Raw genomic sequence first — 16516 nt, forward strand, 5'->3', positions numbered from 1 at the left:
TAGACAGCCTCTGGGTTTTCTGAGGTCCATGGCCATTTTAGTTAAATGTTCTGCTTTAAAACAACTCCACTTGGTCTGGGAAGCCAACAAATGGGACTTCCAGTGCCAGCTCCTGCCGAAGTTAGACAATTTTTCCTTTTCTCCCAAGCCTCCTGGCCAGTTTGGTTAGCATATTGTATTCATTTAGGCTGATGGGTTGAACACATCATTCATGGGAACATAATTGCTGTTCTCCCCAGGCTCCAGGCCTGAAGCCTAGCAGCCCCATGGCTAAAAGAAAGGCGGAGCTCTGACTTTATTCTGGGGAATGCATGCAGGTGATAGGAACTTTCTACCCCATGCTGGCCCATGATGAGGAAGAGATTTCCCCCTCCAAACCTCTGGGCTTTAAGCATCAAGAAAGAAAATGAAGCTTTTTGGCACATAGACTTTGGAACGTCTGGACAGTACCCTCACTGATGAGTCACACTCAGCGAGCTGCTCCAAAATGCTAAGGAAACCATTACTTTTACCAGCTCCCACAGCCTGGGCCTGCTGGCCAGAGGAGCCTGGATTCTCATGCTTTTTCATGAGATTGAGCTCTGGAGGTTGGTTCTTTTCACTAATGAAATCTCTAGATAAGCCCAGAGCCAGTGACATATGCCTGTCATCCAAGCTACTCAAGAGGCTGAGCTCTGAGGATCACAGTTCAAAGCTACCCCCGGCAGGAAAATCCAGGAGACTCTGATTTCCAATTAACTACCAGAAAGCCAGAAGTGATGCTTGTGGCTCAAAGTGGTAGAGTGTTAGCCTTGAGCGAAAAAAGCAATTTGGTGGTCATGAGATTTGAACTCAAAGCCTTGCACTTACTGTCTAGGTTCTCTACCACTTAAGTAGTACCTCTCTTTCTGCTTTAGTTTATTTTTTTTCAAAATGGGCCTCATGTTTTATTTAAATCTAAGACCAGCCTTGGACTGCGATCCTGTTACTTCCAAATCCTGAGTAGCTGGGCTTATAAGTATGCATCACCACACTTGGCTTTTAGAGACATGTTTACAAGGCTCAGGATAAGCATAGATGGTTTAGTGACTTTTATTCATGAGTTCGTAGTTAAATTAGTCAAAAAGCAATTAAAACCATTCAACACTAAGCCCATGAAAGCATGGAAAGAAGCAGGATTAAATGTGAAGGGACCAGGACATTCTTTACCTTTTAATGTGTTCAGTTGTATTTTTCCCTTTCCTTTCTTCCTAGCCCTTCTATCTCCTCTCCTTTTCTCTCCTCTGCTCTCCTCTTTCTCTTCTTCTTACTCCTCTTTTTTCCTTTTCTCTGTCTGTCTGTCTGTCTGTCTGTCTGTCTGTCTGTCTGTCTGTCTGTCTGTCTGTCTGTCTGTCTGGGTCTAGTTAGGGGATTCTTTCTGAGTTTAGACTGGCAGAATGAGAAGGTTTGCTAGGATGACAAGTTGGGTGGGGACATGCGTTCTAGGCTTTGGGAACAGAAGGTCTCTAGGCCAGAGCCAGGAGAGCATCCAACAACAGCAGAAAAGTGTTTTGCTGTTGCCAGAACAAAAGGCAGGGTGTGGAGAGGCAGGGATGGCCTTGCCAGGGGGTGCATTATGGGAGATTCTGAAAAGCTTACTTTGGTACCCTCTAGACCAGGATTTCACAATCCTGGCACTTTTGGTTTGGTATTGAACAATTCTTTCTTGAGAAATAGAAGTGGGTGGTCTTTATCCTGTTAACTTTTGATATCTAGCTTCTACCTAGAAGATACCAAGAGCATCCTTACTCTCACCAAGTATAACCAAAAAGATCTTATAGCATCAGGGGACGAAGTTTTCCCAGTAAGAGTCACTGTTTTAGGTAATAAAGGACCTCTTAGGACCTGGGCAAGGGATGCCAATGTTTAAATAATACTTTGGCACTGACAGGAATGTCAAGGGAGCTGGCAAGAGGCAGAAAGACCAGGGTTGGAGGAGACGAAGGAATATTTGCAATAGTTCTGTAGGAATGGAATATAAATCTGGCTTGGGAGGGGAGAACAGATGAAGAGACAGGGGATGGCCACATTTGGGGGGGGGTTGTCACTTAATTAGTTAAGAGTGAGACTCCAATAGAAGTAGATCTTTTTATGGTATAAAAGATTTTTAAAACATTTTGCTTTGACATTATTCATTTGGGGTAAATTTAATACGCAGAATCATGACACTGTTTTTGTTTGGGGCATCAAAATACTTTCATTCTCCTTACCACTTTAGAGATGGAGGTGGAAAAAGAGACTAGGGAAGAGGGGAAAGGTGAGGAAGGGAAGAAGAGGGGAGAGAGAGAAAAACATTCAGACAAAGTAGATAATCAAATGCCTGCCTATGGTAGATATGTGCCATTTTTGTTATTAATGTGGTCTCTTTTGGATTAATGCATCACACCATGGAAGGATGATATAAATCGTTGTTTGCCTGTAACACTGTAGTATGAATTTATCCATCAGCCTCGCTCTGACTGAGTCCAGGATGAAAGCAAATACCTGTAGAAGGAAAAAAGAGAGAAATTTGATTTCCATATGGGAAATATGCAGTTGCTTAGACCAGAATGAAAGAACGGGAGGAGAGAGTTGGGAAGTCATGGTAGTAAGGGGAGTGACTAAGAGAAGTGAGGAGTGAGTGAGCACTGGAGATGGGGCTTTGCTTCCCAACTCAACATGAGGTGGCCCTGGGATGCTGAGCCTTGGAGAGGTCCAGGCCTGATTAATCCACCCCCATTCCTGGGATAGCCTTGTTCATTCATCCCCTATAACTGAGCATTTAGGGATCCAACCAACCAGGGATAGCAAGGACTTAGAAAAAAATAGCCTGTGTACTGAACATGTATAAACATTCCTTTCTTGTCATTTTGTATTAGGTATTATAAACAATCCAGGGATGGTTTCAGATATGTGCAAGGATTTGTGTAGCAGATGTGCAGATACAATTTCATTATATATAAGGGATTTGAGAGAACGCAGGTTTGGGTCTTTATGGGTGGTGGCTGGCACCCATACCGCATGGTGCTGAGGGACAACTGTTTACAGTCAAGCTGGCTGTCCCAGGGGCAGACTCTGCTGGCAAATGAACCAAGAGCCACAGGAACTGAAAGGGCTAAAGATTTTTGTTTATTTATTTTTTTGTTGGTCGTGGGACTTGAACTCTGGACCTGAGCCCTGTCCCTGAGCTCTTCAGCTCAAGGCTAGTGCTCTACCACTTTGAGCCACAGTACCACTTCTGGTTTCCTGGTGATTAATTGGAAATAAGAGTCTCATGGACTTTCCTGCCTGGGCTGGCTTTGAACCGCAATCCTCAGATCTCAGCCTTCTGGATTACAGAAGTTAGGATTACAGGTGTGAGCCACCGGCACCTGGCTTTGTTTATTTTTTAGCAAGGGTGATCAGGGAGCCCTCCTAGAGGAGGTGAGATTGGAACTAGGTCTCCAAGAGTGGCAGCCAACTGCAGCCTCAGGGACTGCGGCCCTGAGCCATCCTGACACTTTGCACACTTTACTGTGATTTCAAGTTCTCCGCTACTTCGCTACTTCCTGAGTTCAACGAACTGTGCCGGCAGTTTCTTGGGTGTGTCTGAGGGCCATATGGGCAGCTGGAAGCAGATTTTCACTGAGGAACAAATGATGTGGTTGCACAGCACAGGCCACACCATTGTGTCCCAGCTCTGCTCACTTTGAGGCGTGGAATTGTTGAAGTTACCGTAAGGGGGACCCTTCTCTCTCCTGAAGCTTCTTCTACTATTTTACCTCTTGGTCTTCCTTGATCTCTCTCCTAGCAGATTCAAATTAGGTTCTAATTAGCAAGTGATCCTTTGCTTTGCAATTCTGTTTTCTGTACCTTCACTGTATCATTGTCTGAGGAACCTCCATATTCTCAAATCTCCAGAATGCTTGTTCTGTATGTTTCTTTTATTTGATTAAAAAAAAGAATCACACATATTTTTTGATGGATGGTGTTACAGAGATGTAAATATTGTCAAGGGTCCATTGAATGAAGGTCGGCCACTGAGCCCAGCTGTGTGACTGGCAGGAATCGAAGCAAGACAGGTGTCTCAGTCAGTGCCCCTCTGCCAGCCCAGCATACACCTCTGTTGACTCCTAGCCTCTTGGATCAACCACACCTGTTATGTGGAACTTTATGAGAGTACTCTTTCAGTTGGACTTCTTTTTGTTGTTGTTGTTGATCCTAGGGCTTCAACTCTGGTCCTGCTGTCCCTGAGCTCTTCAGCTCAAGGCAAGTGCTCTACCACTTGAGCACAATGCCACTTCTGGTCTTCTGGTAGTTAATTGTAGAAAAGAGTCTCACAGACTTTCCTGCCCAGTCTGACTTTGAACCATGATCCTCAGATCTCAGCCTCCTGAGTAGTTAGGATTACAGGCATGAGCCACTGGCGCCCAGCTGGACTTCTTTATTAAAACATCATATGTGGGAAATTCAGCCATGTGGAGGTCCATGCTGCATAATTAATACTCCACTTTACATAACATTATATATAATATATAATATATATAACATTATATATTATATATAACATTATTTATTCATTTATCATTGAGGATAGTTTGTAGTTTGAGGTCATTGTGAACAATGTTGCTCTGAACATTCTAGAATACATCTACTGGCGAACATACCCACCAGTTTCTTTGTGGTAAATACCTAGGGAGAGATTTGCTGGGGCACAGAATACCTGTCCCTTCCGCCTCTCTAGCTTTGGCAGATATTCTCTGATAGGAAGAAATGTTGATTCCTGTGTCTCAGTCTCAAGTCCAGCAGCGGGGGCATTTGGGGTGAGATAATTCTCCAATGATAGTCGGAAACAGTTATGGGTATCATGCCAGTAGCACTCCATTCCTTTAAGTCACATTAATGAACATCATCTTAGACATAGCCAAATATGCCATGGGGATGGGGATTAACACCTCCTGCTAGTAGGAATGCTGGCTAGCATTGAGCTCTAGAGAGGAGAGGCCCTTCCTGTCTAATCATTGTCTCCCCAGGCCAGCCTGCAGTAGGTCTTATTTCTTAGAGCCATCCTGGGTGCTGGCCGTAGCTGACCAGAGCTCATCCACATGCTTCACGGCAGTGGCTGGTGCTCTAGAGTTTGGAAGAGTAGCTGAGTCCTGTCTCCAGCGAGTTCTCAGGACTAGACTGTGGTTGTGCCCTCGCTCATCCTGACACCATGTTTCCTGGTCTCCTCCATGCAGGCGTGGCGTCCTGCACCTCCACGAGAGCAGCGGAATTCATGACATTGGCCTGCCCCAGTGGCAACTCCTGCTCTGTCTGATGGTTGTCATTATCGTCCTATATTTCAGCCTCTGGAAAGGAGTGAAGACATCAGGAAAGGTAGTGGATATTTTATTTCTCTCTCAGTTGGGAGGTTGGTCTTGGGAAGAAGTCTATGTTTTTAGCTATGACCACATGGTTGATGGAAAGGTAAGGTGGGACTAGGAGAAGCAAGCCTGAGTTGCATCTTCAGCTCTGCCACTGATGTGAAAACATGCCCTTCCCTCCCTAAGCCAGACTTTCCTCAACAGCGAGGTATAGAGGTACCAGTGCATCAAGGCGCCTCATACGTCCATTCCAATGCTTTCCTAATAGCCTAGAGACTGGACCACTTAAAGGCCTTGGGACAAAACCTAAGGATATTAAGATGCCTTTGATCTTGAATTTGGACCTAACATTTCATGCAAATGAGCCATCCTACTCTGGGTGATTTATTATCAAATCAATAAATTTCCCCCATCTGAATTTTTAAGTAAAAGAAAATGCCCAGCAAGATATCCACATGTGTATTGTGGCTTCCTATTTCTTCTGGCACAATGCTGAGAGCCCCAAGGGTACAGAGGTGCTTTGGAGAGAAGGATAGAAAGTTAGAAGCCCAGCAAGGACTGTTCCTCTGGGATCTGCATGCCAATTCTTAGCCTGAAGAACAGCAAGGGAAGGACAAACCTACTTGGGTACTTACTATAGAGACTAGAACTTGACTACATAACAAGGAAGATGTAGCTAGGAAATGTTTTCCACTATTCTTGCTAGCTCTTATTATTTGACAGACCACTCCAAAATAAACTGACAAAAACCATTTCACTGTTTTTTTGTGATTCTAGGAGTTGACTGGGCTCAGCTTCATGGTTCTTCTGCTCTGGGTTCTATTGCCTTGGTCACATATCTGGGACCTGGACTGGGCTGGAACTTTCTAGATAGTGTGTACACATTGCAAGTAGTTGGTATTGGCTAGAAGCTCTGTTGGAACTGTCAGAGCATGTTGGCTTGTCTCCACATAGCTTCTTTGTGTTGCTTAGGAATCTCACAGTATGGCTGCTGAGTTCCCAGAGCATATTCCAAGTAGACAGGTCCTGATCTGAAATAGCTCTTCTAGTCTCTGCTTGAATCATACTTTCTATTGCCCCAAAGGCCAAAACAAGTCTTGTGGTGAAGCCCAGTGCTCTTGTGGGAGGGGACCAGACTTGAGTTCGTGGGGTGGGTGTCACAGGGCAACAATCTACTGTGATCAGATAGGTGTGAGTTTGGGAGAAGCTTCACTGACTTGGGGAGCGAGGCTGCTTCGGGCTTCTTTCTGGAACCTAGAGTTCTTAGTCATGCCTTTGAGAGCAAAGATGGGGTACCAGCTAGTGGGGATAAAATCTCTTTGTTCTTTTTTTTTGGGGGGGGGTCCGGTCGTGGGCCTGAACTCTGGGCCTGGACGCTGTCCCTCAGCTCAAGGCTAGCGCTCTACCACTTGAGCCACAACACCACTTCTGGCTTTCTTCTTTTTTGCTTATGTGGTGCTGAGGAATCGAACCCAGGGCCTCATGCATGCAAGGCAAGCACTGTACCACTGAGCTACCTTCCCAGCCCTGGGGATAAAATCTCTTAAGAATTGGAGGTGGATTTTCCTGTCATCGTGTTGGGGATACAGTCTTTTCTAAGGAAAAGCTCCAACAAACTGTAGAGCAGGGCTAGAAGGAATGCGGATGCAGAGAAAAGCCAATCTAGGTCAGTTCTATCTTGGTGTTTGGATGTCACAAATCTTCAGCAAATATTTGTTGAAGGACTGAAGGATGGGTGGGTAAATAAGTGTGAGGAACATCATTTTGTGTTCTTTGAAAATCAGTTTATTCTATGAACTTATTAATGAACACCTACTATGTGCTAGGTTTGATGCTAGTACGGTGATGCAAGCAGAGAGAAGATAGATTCTTTCCTTAAATGCTTTGAATCTACATATATTACTAAAAGGTTATGGGCCAGCCAATGTCACCACTATCTTGGGTATCTATCCAAAGACACATCTGCACATCCCCTTTAAATAAACATCAATGGTCACCAACTATACATGCTATTATATATCTTGCTTTATATTTTAAGTTTAATTTTACTTTGGTAGATAATTTCCCATTTGATAGTCAAGTTACATATATATTATATAATTATCATATATAATTACACACATACAATTACACATATAATTATTATGTATCATTATTCATATAAAATTATTTTATTATATATAATTATGTTATTATATAATTATACACATCTATAATTATATATAATTTTTACATATAAACTATTTAATTATATATGTATATATAAATTATATATATGGTGTAAATTGTTGCGGTGACTCGAAATTGAACCCAGGACCTTGCATGTGCTAGTTAAGCTCTACAGCACCTGAGTCACATCTTCAAGGTTAATTGGGTTTTGAACTGTCATTAAATCAGCTTAGTTGATTCCCACAAGTTGCTTTGTCATGAAATAGGCTAGATAGTAAGAACCTATGTACATGGTAAAGAGGAAGTGCTTGTGTTCTGTTTCTAGTATGGCCACTGGTATGTTTATGTGTAGTTAGACTTGAGATGGAAGATATTCTTGTCCTTGGCTTATGATCAGAAGTGTAGAATGCTGCATTCGTGGAGGAAGTAAAGGGCCATGGGGACTGGAGAGGTTCTGCAAAAATTGTGGGGACAGGGCTGGGAAGGTGGCTCAGTGGTAGAGCACTTGCCTTGCATGCATGAGGCCCTGGGTTCGATTCCTCTGCAACACATAAGCAAAAAGAAAAAAAGCCGGAAATGGTGCTATGGCTCAAATGGTAGAGCGCTAGCCTTGAGTTGAAGAGCTAACGGATAGCACCCAGGCCCAGAGTTCAGGCCCCATGACCGGACCCCCCCAAAAAAAAATATTGTGGGGACAGTAGCATTTGTGCTGCTTTGTAAGGAGAGGCATAGGGGCAAAGATGTTCTAGTGGAAGGAACTTAGTAAAGAAAGCTACTGAGGCATGGAAGCCTCAGGCTGGCCTTGTTTAGTGCTCTGTCCACCTCTTTTGACCACTAAGAACAGGGCTCTTCTGGCCTCTGCAGAGGCCCAAAGGGGAAATCACAGCTCCCCCATTCAAACTGCAGAAGATGGATGCTCTGCTGGCCTGGGTGTGGGACCACCACAGACTTCTAACATTGCAATCCAAGATTAAATTCCCTACAGCCATTGCCAAAGGGGAAGATAGATTCCATCTCATTTAGTTTAGAACTTGGCCAGAGCAGAACCTAAGAGATTTGCAGAAAGACTGGGGTTACAGAGAGGTCAGGGGTGCCGAGCTGAGCATGCTCAGATGCTGTGGCCAAATGTACCTTCTGAGGAGACAGAGTTTCATGGGGGATGAGACAGAAGTACCACACTACAGAAGTCCCCCACGTGGAAGCATGGAGAGTTAAGAATGTGAGTCCCCCTTGTATGCTTCAGTTGAAGCCACAGTCCACATTTTACGCAAGTCCCCCAGCTGAGTGGCAGAGGCCCCAGGCAGTCCACGGGGGAGGGCATTTCCAGAATAAGCGTCACTTAGGACATTCTTGTACCCCGTCTCTAATTGCTTTTATAAACTGGCTCATGAGAAAATCAAGGGTGTTGCTCATTTCTTCATCTGGAACGGGACATTGAGCCTTTCTTAGCAGGCTTCCACAGCCACAGAGCTGGCCCAAAATGCATTACAAATGTGTACCCTTCCCCTCCTGGCAAATGAAGCCTGTGCTTGGGAAGATGCTGGCCCTGGGGATGGCGGAGGCATGGAACAGGCTGAGCCAAGGGAAGTAGTTACCCCGGACCACACACTTAGTGACAACTGAGTTGCCGATTGAGCACCTCAGGGTACAGGGTGAAGCCTCAGCCATGTTCTCCATGCAGGAGCCCCACCCCGCTTCTCTTGGGTCCCCATCTACTCTGTGCTTCTTCTGAACTAGACTTTCAAACACCCCTTCCCCTTCGCATCCATCAGGACAGCAGAGCTGGCACCAGTTAACCACTCCTCTTTGCTCATTCCACTGCAGGCCTTTGAGGTATTCGGGAACGGGAATATATGGAACATCTGGATTCTGGCAGAGGCTGGAGAGATAGAAAGCCAGACCAATTCAAGGGAAACCTGATTGCTAGAATATGTAAATAGCAAAGTGTTTATGTTACTTTCCTATTCAAGTCATAATAGTAGCCAAGTCTTCCCACTACCTTCCCACTGGGCTTGCTTCTGTGACTTGGTTGGACCCAGTTCTAATTAACAACATCATTTACACATCAAGCATACATGTGCTTCAGTGTTTTCTTAAGTAACTCCAGTGCATACTATACGCCATAAAAACACTGCTTTGTAAACAATAACAATGACAGCATCTTCATTATTAGCAAAACTACCTACAAATCCAGTTTGGAAGATTTCAGATTCTTAAGTCTATAAAGGTTATGTACACCAGTTTGGAAGATTTCAGATTCTTAAGTCTATAAAGGTTATGTACAGTTCCACAGTGATACAGCATGGACATTTTAATTTTAATTGTTAGAAATTCAAGCTTCTCCAATTCTGATGCCTAGGAGGATCATCTGAAAGGCACATCAAAAGTCAGATCTCTACCTGGGTACCAGTGGCTCATACCTGTAATCTCTGTAATCTGAGCTACTCAGGAAGCTGAGATCTCAGGAGGTAAGGTTCTGTGACAGTAGAGTAAGAATTCCTATTTCTGACAAGGCCCCAGTTATGGTGATGCTATTGGTCCACAGATCTCATCTTGATCTAGGTTATCCTTTGTCCAAAGCCTGGCTTCAGGATAAGGCGAACGCATCTTCAATGACAGAGATCTTACCATCCTTCTAGGTAGTGTGGTCCCATTATCCTCTGAAAGCTCTTCCTTTTATAGAGCCATGATCTTCCTTATTCTCAAAATCAGCCGTTTGGATTTGGTTCCCTGAAACCATACAAATTATTCACAGAAACATCAGGAGGATAAAAGCAGAAGTTGAATGTGACCTTTCTCAAGAACTGAGACCAATGATGACCGCTTATTGTTTTCATTTTTCGTTTTTTTGTTTTTTACTGGTTGTGGGGCTTCAATCTGGGCCTGGGCACTGTCCCTCAGCTCTTCAGCTCAAGGCTAGCGCTCATGAGCCACAGTGCTACTTCTGTTTTTCTGGTGGTTAATGGTAGATAAGAGTCTCCTGGACTTTCCTATCCTAGCTGGCTTTAAACCTCAATCCTCAGATCTCAGCCTCCTAAGGAGCTAGGATTACAAGCGTGAGTCACCAGCACGTGGCTGATTATTGACTTCTTTATCTCTTGCTTTAAGGTGGACCACGTCTAGCTTCTTGTGGACAGAGATGCAGCGAAGGTTGAAATTCAGAAGCTGGGGGGCTTGGGATTGAGATGACAGAGGTCAAAGTTCCCTTCTCTTTGCCCAGTGTGCATGCAGGGCATCCATGAGTACAACTCAGCTGTTTGCCCAGAGATCTGACAGTCTCTTTTTCAACACAAGATTTCAGGCAGCTAAGTACTCATCTACCACCAATTCTGAGAACTGGACTCAGATAGTTGAGCTCTGAGCACATGTACATGGGCGAAACATGCTTTGCTTTCTGGGTGATTGACTGTGGTCATAGTCTGCCCCGTCATGTCCCAATGTGTACCTTGAGGAAATCAAATCCATGTTGGAATTTCACATGTGGCAAATGCAGGGCCATCTCCAGGCCTCAAGATCCCTTGAAGTCAGAACACAGGATACAGTTGCTTCCATGGGAGGAGCCCAGCTGCACCCAGCTGCTGGGCTGGGCAGTGAGGCTGGGTTGCAGCTGCTGATGACGTGAGCTGTAGGGACCATAGTAATTAGGACCCGTCACAAGGATGTGTGAGGGCTCCTGCTTGAGCCTGTTGCCAAGGACGTAGACCCATTTGCCCTCATTTGGGAGAACAAATCAGAGATAGACAGGAGGCCACCCAGATGCAAGAGACCCAGTTTCCAGGGCATGTTTCTCTACTTCTTGGTTACTGGCAAGTTCTCCATCCAGGCCCTGCCCTGAAAGAAAACAGAGGTGCCAAAATCCCATATCCACAGACATTCACAGAACAAAGGAGCAATGGAAGAACAACGGGATAGCATAAAATAAGGAAACCTCTGATTCCCTCTGAACCCAGATCTGCCCATCACCAATATGTGGACCCATTCACCTATTGGCTCATTTATCCATTCATTCACTTGTTCATCTTTCATTCATTCCTCGACTAACTTAACCATGCATTAATCTTCTATCACCCATCCACCTGCCTGTGTATCCATCCACACAACCATCACACACACACACACACACACACACACACACACACACACACACACACACACACACACACACACACACACACACACACACACACACACACACACACACACACCCTATCTGTTCATCAGTCAAACCATCTACCCAACTATGGACATTAGCCATCCAGTCAGCCACCCATCCATCCTCACCCACCCATCCATCTGAATTCCACATGAAGCATGGGGTATGAGGAGGTAGCTTTGCTAAGGAGGAGGCATGAAAAACAAACTTTTGCCCTTGGCTATTGAAGCTTTTCTCTCCGTCCTACTCCCAAAGGTCCTGGTCACTGGGTTCTAAGCATCTCCAGGGCACACCTCTATGTCTTTACTATTCTGTCCCTGGAGTTTGGCTCAAGTCTGGCCTGGAAATGGAGCTCATGGCTTGTGTGTGTGTGGAGTAAGGCAGCTGGGAGGGAGGTATGGCTGACTGGGAAAGGACCCTGTCCCCCATTTCCTAACACTTCCCAAGGTCACAAGTAGACGGAGGCTCTCATGGCCTGTTTGTCCACTGCCAGGTCGTATGGATCACAGCCACGCTGCCTTACTTCGTGCTGTTTGTGCTCCTGATCCATGGGGTCACGCTGCCTGGAGCCTCTGATGGCATCAATGCCTACCTACACATCGACTTCCACCGCCTAAAAGAGGCCACGGTCAGTGCCTTGAACTGGGGGGTGGTGGGAGGGAGAGGAGGGGGTTCAGGGGTAAGGGGTGATAGGAAAAATCTGTTTCCAGCTCTACACTTCCTTCTCTGAGCAGCAGCGTCTCCATGGGATGAATGCAGATTTGCCTCTGATGAGTCCATCTGTGGATGATGTGGGCTTCTGTGGTTCTATTTCATGTCCTTCATATGCTATTCTGTACAAGGAGAGCAATACCCTGGGAAAGGGACAATGCCTTGCACTTATTTCTGTCTCGAGCCCATGGTGCCTGCATCCACCCCAGCCAGCCACCCCCATAGACTCCAACACAGATCCTTGCCACCATCCTGTTGTGTTGACAGATGAAGCAGCTTCTGCCACCAGGGAGACCTGGTCCTGCCACCTCTGTCCCCCAGCCACCTTCTCTGGCTCACAGACCTGTCCTCAGGCCCAGTTGGCATTGGAGGAGAGATGATTTGGTAATGGAGTCCAATGGATGAGGAGGGGAGCAGAGACCATCCTAGAAGGACCTCATACCTTAAGCATCTCCTTACAATCTCCCCTCACTGAGAAAACATTAACATTTTTTTCTTATGTACCTCAAGGGCTTCTTTACATTTTATTAGAACCCACAATAATCCAACAGGAACAATAACAGAGGATTAGGAGAGATACATCCCAGTGTGCCCCCCCCCACCCTCCACATGGTTCAATGTCCCAACACACTGCCTCATCCACAGGGCAATTTCCAAGAGAAAATTTATTTCCTTAATGATTGTCAGAAAGACAACAGAGCTGGGTGCTTGTGGCTCACACCCGAAAGCCTATACTTAAGACCCTGAGATAGGAGAATCGTAGCTCAAAGCTAGCACACACAGAATGCCCCTAAGACCAGCAAAAAGCCAGAAATGATGTTGTGGTTCCTCGAGTGGTAGAGAGCCAGCTTTAAGGAAAAAACAAAACAAAACAAAAGCAAGAACATGAGGACTTGAGTTCAAGCATTAGTACTGACACTGACACAAAAACAAAGAATAAGAAAGGAAAAAAGAAAAAGAGAGGGGCTGGGAAGGTGGCTCAGTGGTAGAGCACTTGCCTTGCATGCATGAGGCCCTGGGTTCGATTCCCCAGCACCACATAGGAAAAAAAAAGAAAAAGAGAGAGGAAGGAAGGAAGGAAGGAAGGAAGGAAGGAAGGAAGGAAGGAAGGAAGGAAGGAAGAAGGGAGGGAGGGAGGGAGGGAGGGAGGGAGGGAGGAAGGAAGAAAAGCAGGAAGAAGACAGGAAGGCAGGAAACAGGAAGGCAAACAGACAATCATGAGACATGGCTCAACCTTGTAACTTGAAACGCATCACAGACTTCTATTTGTTGTGCAACTCTGCAGCTGTTGGAATTCATTCTGACTTGTAGAGACTAACCCTTCATGTGCTCTCAAGGGACAGATGTACCTTCCCTCATCAGGCTGCCCTTCTCATTATGTCCTCTGTTTCCAAAACAGAGAAACTCAGAATAAGACAAATGAGGGGATCACAGAAATCTCCCCACTCAAATCTGAATTGTATCTCTCAGTCTGGATATAATTATCTCCACTGTACAGATGAAGAAACTGAGGTATTACAGAGATCAGATTGAGCAAAGCCTGGGGTCGGGAAGACTGAAGAGGGCTTTAGGGCTGTAGGCCTGCAGCAATGAGCTTTCATCAACCGAAAGATGGAATTTGGAAGCTGCACTGCCTTCCAAGGCCACCACTGGGCACCACAACAGAAGTCCACTAGGGACCTCTGTTCCTGTCTGATCATCTTACCTCCTTACCTCCTGTAGTGGTCAGAGCCCTCTGCTCTTCCCCCATCAGCATTCTAGCCTAGAACTGCTAGTTTATTAACTGTCTTTGAATATCAGAACATTAAAATGACCCAATCGGCAACTCTGCGGTGTACGGTCTTTCAGGATGAGGCTGGGAGATGCCAGGGAGACCCCAGTCTGTCTCTGAGGGACGGTGGGGTAGCCATGACTGTCTGTCTTTGCTTTCCTGATCTCAAGCAGCGAGAGAGTTGCATTCTGAAGGAAGCAGTAGGTGATGGCTTTTGTCTGCCGGTTTCAGGTATGGATTGATGCTGCCACTCAGATATTTTTTTCCTTGGGGGCTGGATTTGGAGTCTTGATTGCATTTGCCAGTTACAACAAATTTGACAACAACTGTTACAGGTAAGATCCTTCTCAGGGCCTGGAAAGCTCTGAGTCCCGGGAGCTGGTCTTCCAGGGAATGGATGAGAGGTCTGTCTGGTCCTTGGACAGGAAGCAGCAGACCCAGCCCTGTGAGCACTTCAGAGGTGGGCATCGAAAGCTTAAGGCAGAATCCCAGTGACTTTGTTTTGAGAAAGGATAGGATGAATGGCCTCCATCAGGGCAGACTTTAGGGAGATAAGGACATGGAGCCACTCCTTGCTCGAGTACCAAAGCAGGAGCCTGGAAGCAAATTGGACGTGAATGTGGGAGAATGGATGGGACTTGAATGAACAGTATCTGTGGTGAGGAATGGCATGAACAAAGCAGGGAAATGGTATGTTTATGAGCTTGCAGGCTGCCTGGCTTTGTTTGTTCCAAGAATACACATTAAAGATCATAAAAAATAAGCCTAGGTACAAGGATGGGTCTCATGAATGTCAGGTGTGAGGAGGGGGAGCCACGTAAAGTTTGTTGAAGGAGGCTGATGATTCAATTCACCAAAAAGGGTTTGATGTCAGAGTATGGCACCAAACTATCCTATCCATAAGTTGTTCAACTATCTCCTTCACCAGTAGATACCGACCCAGTGCTGGTGGCTGCTGGGTCCATGTAAACCATGGACAGCGTTAGAGGCTGGGGTCAGACTGTAGATCCTGTAGAGTGTCAGTGGTCCATGGGTAGAGGCAAGGGTATCAGTCAAATGGGCTTCAACTAGCATCACTTCTCTCCCTCAGAGACGCCCTGCTGACTAGCACCATCAACTGTGTCACCAGCTTCATCTCTGGGTTCGCCATCTTCTCCATCCTTGGTTACATGGCTCACGAGCACAATGTCAACATTGAAGATGTTGCCACTGAAGGTGGGTGTCTGGCCACAACCAAAGAGAAAGGGCTGAGAAATCCACACTGTACAGCTGTTTCTTGACTATAGGACTATAAGGGTTAAACATGAAGATTTCTACAGTGCTCATCTGATGGACTGTCCCTTGAGGAAGTTAGTGAGTGTTGCAGACAACTCCAGGCCCTAGTGTGGCATTGAATCTTCCCCAGTCAGGTTAGGAGAAGGGACTTTGGCGTGCCTACTCTAAACCAGCCCTGGTATTAAGTAAGCACTTAACGTAAGTCTCAGTTCATGTTATGTTGCTATAGAAAAATATCTGACACTGAGTGATTTATAGATTAAAGAGGTTTGAGGACCCCAGAGCATAGGAATCAAATCTGTTTGAATTCAGGTGAGTACCATGCTCAGCTCAAGAAAGAGAAGTAGAATATCAAACAGTTCTGTATGCATAAGATCAAGTGTGCTTTATAACAACCTACTCTCCTAGAGTCAATCCAATCCCCAGAGGAAGAGCTCATTCTTTCCAGAAAAGAATTAATCTCTCTAACCACCTAATAACCTCTTCAAGGACCTAATATCTCTCATCATTGCTGCACTGGGAACCAAGCTTCAATAGGAGTTCCAGTGAGGAATCACAGCAGTATATCTCCATTTAGTTTTCCCAAGGTTATAAGACAAGTGTGAACAGACTGACTTCAAAGGTGAGAAATTAAGACATCAACTCAATACGTGGTCTAAGGTCACCCAGCCAGTGAGCAATGATGCCATAATTCATTCCCCATCAGTCTGACAATGGAACCTGTATGCGTCTCTACTGCTTCCTTTATTCTTATGGCCACTAAGAAGCTGAGCTCTGGGAGGGACTGTCTCTCATGAACTCCAAGGCCCATGAGCTTCTGAGAACCAGAGGTGATCTCCCTTGGGGTTTAGGAGGTGGGGTCTACAAGCACATAACACACAGCTATACAAACAAGGTATTGCTCTCTGCTTGGCTGTTTGTGGTTAGCCTTTTTGCACAGGTTATATAAGTCAGCTTTCTGTTGCTTTCACAAAATGCTCAAGGTTTATCAACTTATGAAGAGTGAGTGGATTTTTTTTCCTTGACTCACAGTTTTGGAGGTTCTAGTTTATGAACAATCAGCCTGGTTGCTCTGGGCCAGAGTCTCAATGTGCC

At 45.5% G+C, this 16516-nt stretch overlaps 1 protein-coding gene across 2 annotated transcripts in view; it reads left to right on the plus strand.

The window, feature by feature from the left end:
• Slc6a2 (solute carrier family 6 member 2) overlaps positions 1-16516 on the plus strand; it is a 44376-nt gene that overhangs the window by 17142 nt on the left and 10718 nt on the right. For both annotated transcript variants that reach the window (XM_069992320.1, XM_069992321.1), the window contains exons 5-8: positions 5217-5355; positions 12158-12292; positions 14378-14481; positions 15237-15361. In XM_069992320.1, coding sequence (XP_069848421.1) covers positions 5217-5355; positions 12158-12292; positions 14378-14481; positions 15237-15361 — 503 coding nt within the window. The remainder of the gene's footprint in view (positions 1-5216; positions 5356-12157; positions 12293-14377; positions 14482-15236; positions 15362-16516) is intronic.

This window comes from Dipodomys merriami, unplaced genomic scaffold, assembly GCF_024711535.1.
Source record: "Dipodomys merriami isolate MVZ:Mamm:240054 unplaced genomic scaffold, mDipMer1.0.p SCAF_41, whole genome shotgun sequence".
NCBI classification, from domain to species: Eukaryota; Metazoa; Chordata; class Mammalia; order Rodentia; family Heteromyidae; genus Dipodomys; species Dipodomys merriami.